This window comes from Phocoena sinus, chromosome X (assembly GCF_008692025.1).
Source record: "Phocoena sinus isolate mPhoSin1 chromosome X, mPhoSin1.pri, whole genome shotgun sequence".
NCBI classification, from domain to species: domain Eukaryota; kingdom Metazoa; phylum Chordata; class Mammalia; order Artiodactyla; family Phocoenidae; genus Phocoena; species Phocoena sinus.
Window position 1 is genome coordinate 19475107 of NC_045784.1, and position 3812 is coordinate 19478918.

A 3812-nucleotide genomic window follows, 5' to 3' on the forward strand; every position below is an offset into this window, starting at 1 on the left:
GGGCGGTGGCCGAGAGTCGAAGTCGATGGCCAAGGGGAGCGAGCTCCCCTTGGATGAAATTTGACGTGGACCCTGGGTTCCCAATTGGGGGCCCACCACGGTCTTGGGTGCATGGGCTGCGACTGGCTTTTTTTTTTTTTTTTTTTTTGGCGGGAGGGCAGATTGGGGTGGGGTGAGGATGAGGGAGAACTGCCAAGGGCTTTCCCCGAACCGCAGAGTCTCATGGCTCGCCACCGCCCGCGCGGGCTTCCGGCTGAGCCCCGGGCTCGGGCCCCGCACGCGACCGAGGTCAGAGGGCAAGCTTGTGGCAACCCCAGGGCACGCAGGCAGCGGGGCGGGGCAGCGGTGGCAGGGCATGCGCGGCTCCGTGCGTGCGCGGCTTCTCAAACAGGGCGGCGGTGGTGTGAAGACCGGTACCGGCTCGCTGGACCAGGGTGACAGAATTTCACTCTTTTTGCCGACGAGACTCGAGCAAAGAACACCAGAGAGGGATAGCATGGGGCGAGCAGTGAATGAAGAGTCAATGGATGCAAAGAAGGAGAATCAAGAGAAAGCTCCTTAGTCAGGCACATCTTCTGTGCAAAATGATGACTTTCACTAGGAAAATTACTTGAAATAGACTGGATCTTTAAGTGCTCCTTCAGAGTGTTTCAGACAGTCCAAGATTCCACCAGCTAATGACTTCAAAGTTGGTATGAAATTGGAAGCCCATGACCCTCGCAATATGATTTCAATATGTATCACCACAGTCGTTGGAATTACTGGTGCCAGGCTACATTTAAGACTGGATGGTAGTGACAACAGAAATGATTTTTGGCGGCTTGTTGATTCTCTGGACATACAGCCTGTTGGGACATGTGAAAAGGAGGGGGACTTACTTCAGCCTCCACTGGGGTACCAGATGAACATATCATCTTGGCCAATGTTCCTCTTGCGAACACTGAGTGGATGTGAAATGGCACCTGCAACATTCTTTAAGAAGGAACCACCAAAGTCACCTCTAAATAATTTTAAAGTGGGAATGAAACTTGAAGTTATAGACAGAAAGAACCCTTATCTGATCTGCCGTGCAACTACTGGAAATGTTAAAGGAGAAGAAGTTTATATCACATTCGATGGCTGGAGTGGAGCTTTTGATTATTGGTGCAAGTATGACTGTCGAGATATTTTCCCAGTTGGGTGGTGTTGCCTGACAGGAGATGTATTACAACCACCAGGAACTCATGTTCCTGTTACAAAGAATACAGCAAAAACACAGACTTCTCCTTCCAAAGCAACCCAGCGTTCAATGCAGTCTCTACAGAAAACTGCTGTAATATTACCAACACAGCAGATCAGGAAATCAGGTCGGACTAAATCACCTGCACATACTTCAGTCCCCAAGAAGGGGAGCTCTGTTAAAAATATCACACCAAGGAAAAAAGGCCCAAACTCAGGAAGAAAGGAAAAATGTATTCCTGTTGTATGTTCCACATCTTCAACTTCTGTCAGTATGCCGGCCAGAGGACGTGGTGGTGTTTTATATGATAAGGATGCTGTTCCTGGGTCATCTAAAATAGTGATGCCTACAGTCTGTGTCTATGTAAACAAACATGGAAGCTCTGGCCCTCACCTGGATCAGAAGAAAATCCAGCAGCTGCCCGATCACTTTGGCCCAGGCCCTGTCAATGTGGTGCTCCGGCGGACGGTGCAGGCCTGTGTGGATTGTGCCATTCAAAGTAAGACTGTTTTTGGATTCCTTGTGCCAGATGATCGTGAAGGAGAAGTGATAACCGCCTCCTTTGATGGGGAAACTCATTCCATCCAGCTCCCTCCAGTGAACAGTGCATCACGTGCTCTTTGCTTTCTTGAGAAATTGTGCCACAGCCTGCGGTGTGATAACCTTTTGAGTAGCCAGCATTTTAGCTCTTATACAGGTAATGGTCATAGCCCCGCAGAGCATGATCAAAATAAATCAGTAAAAGAAGATACAACAGAAAAGAAAAGCACCAAACGACCTTCTCAGGAACCTCTGCCTTATGTTGCTCCTCTCTCTCCTAAGCTCCCCAAAACAGAAGTGCATGCCTCTGAAGGTAAATAGTATTTACATGTTGCAAGACTGGGGAGAAAATCACTCTTCTATCACTTATATGCTCTTGAGTGTTGATGCTGGAAGTAGGGGATTATATTCCCCCAAATCCCCCAAAGTAGTGGCAGTTAGGCTACTACTTTGGCAGCTTTGTTGAGCGCTTCATTCCCTTCAGAAGTGCACAGTTGTCATTTCTCCTCAGATTAAAGAAAAACAGTTATAGCCATACATATTTTCCATTCAGCTTTGTATTGCTAAAAGCTGATAGAAAGAGGAATAGAAAAACCTAGTACATTTCTCCAGTGAAAGTTTTAAGTGCCCAAGGAGTAAGCAAATGTTAGAAACCAACTCTGTGATCATATTGTAACAAAGAGTTGTGAAGAACTGCATTCCTAAAAATAAATGCTTTAGTGAGGTGTTCATAGTCTTGGTGGCAAGACTGGCAAGGGTTAGTTGCCGTGAGAAAAATAGGTGATATCATTAGAATCAATTTGGATTTCAGGACAGTGTCCGTTACTATAAACACCAAGAAGGGGATGGCCATGTGCTTTGTGTTAGAGGTTTGTGGTTCAGTATAGCATGGCTTAAGTGAACTGTTGTTGGCAGTTAGGGGATTTTTGACCTTTTAATAGTATTCGAGCTGTAAGTCTGTTGAAGATAATTGCCTTTGTCTTTTTTCTTATTGCCTTTGTCTTTTTTTTTTCTTGTAGAAGTATTATCTTCTGAGGGAAATGGCATGCCCAAAGGGGAAATGCTTTCTGAAGAGTCCAAAAACTCACCACTAAATCCAGCAAGTTCTTTGAATCCTGCCAGCACAAGTCCTATAAGCACTCATACTCCGGTCTCCAGTAGTGTTTCTCAAAGTGTGCCATGCACCTCGAGTTCAACACTGGTGGGGACCGAATCACCTCCCAAGAGCAGTCACCATGAAGTTACATTCCAGATGCAGAGGAAAAGTGAAGCTCCAAGTTATATAGCTGTACCTGACCCCAGTGTCCCGAAACAAGGCTTCTCTAAGGACCCTCCAACCTGGTCCGTGGATGAAGTGATACAGTTTATGAAACATAAAGATCCTCAGATATCAGGCCCCCTCGCCGACCTCTTCATGCAACATGAGATTGATGGGACGGCTCTGCTACTACTCAGAAGTGATGTGATGATGAAGTATATGGGGCTGGAGTTGGGGCCAGCTTTAAAGTTATGTTACTATATTGAAAAACTTAAAGAAGGAAAATATAATTGAAAAAAATGTGTAAGTTTAGACATAATTTTCAATTGTCTTGATAACTTTTTAATTTAAAAGTATTTTTATTCTCGTAGCAGTTTTTGTTCTGTAGACAGTTCCTCTAAAGCTACGTTACATCCAGAATTGCAGAACTACATTACAAGTCCAGTCTACTTCTTTAAAACACATTAACATGTTAGTGTTAGCATATTCAACTTGGCAGTCCTTTATGTCTTTTTATTATTTTACACTTTACAGTTTATTATTTAATTGTACAGTTTACAAATATACTTAATGCAGGAAACAGAGAAACACCATTGATTTTGATTAATGTTTATATATAAAACCAAAACAGCTACATCCCAAAGGGGGGAAAGTATCAGGGACTGACAGGCTCTCTAGTGAAATCCATGAGAAATTTTCCTTAGAAAAGAATTTAAAGATGCAACTGTAGATATCATCTCTTTTTCAAATATTTTATGTCTGTTACTGCAATGTTCTGTTTGTGTTCTACCAATT

At 43.9% G+C, this 3812-nt stretch overlaps 1 protein-coding gene across 1 annotated transcript; it reads left to right on the plus strand.

The window, feature by feature from the left end:
- The first annotated feature begins 481 nt into the window (after nucleotides 1-481).
- LOC116747756 (sex comb on midleg-like protein 2) lies at nucleotides 482-3311 on the plus strand. Its single transcript, XM_032620282.1, is given in 2 exon segments — nucleotides 482-2072; nucleotides 2779-3311. Coding segments are annotated over 2 exon segments (2109 nt in total). The 5' UTR covers nucleotides 482-496.
- Nucleotides 3312-3812: the final 501 nt, after the last annotated feature.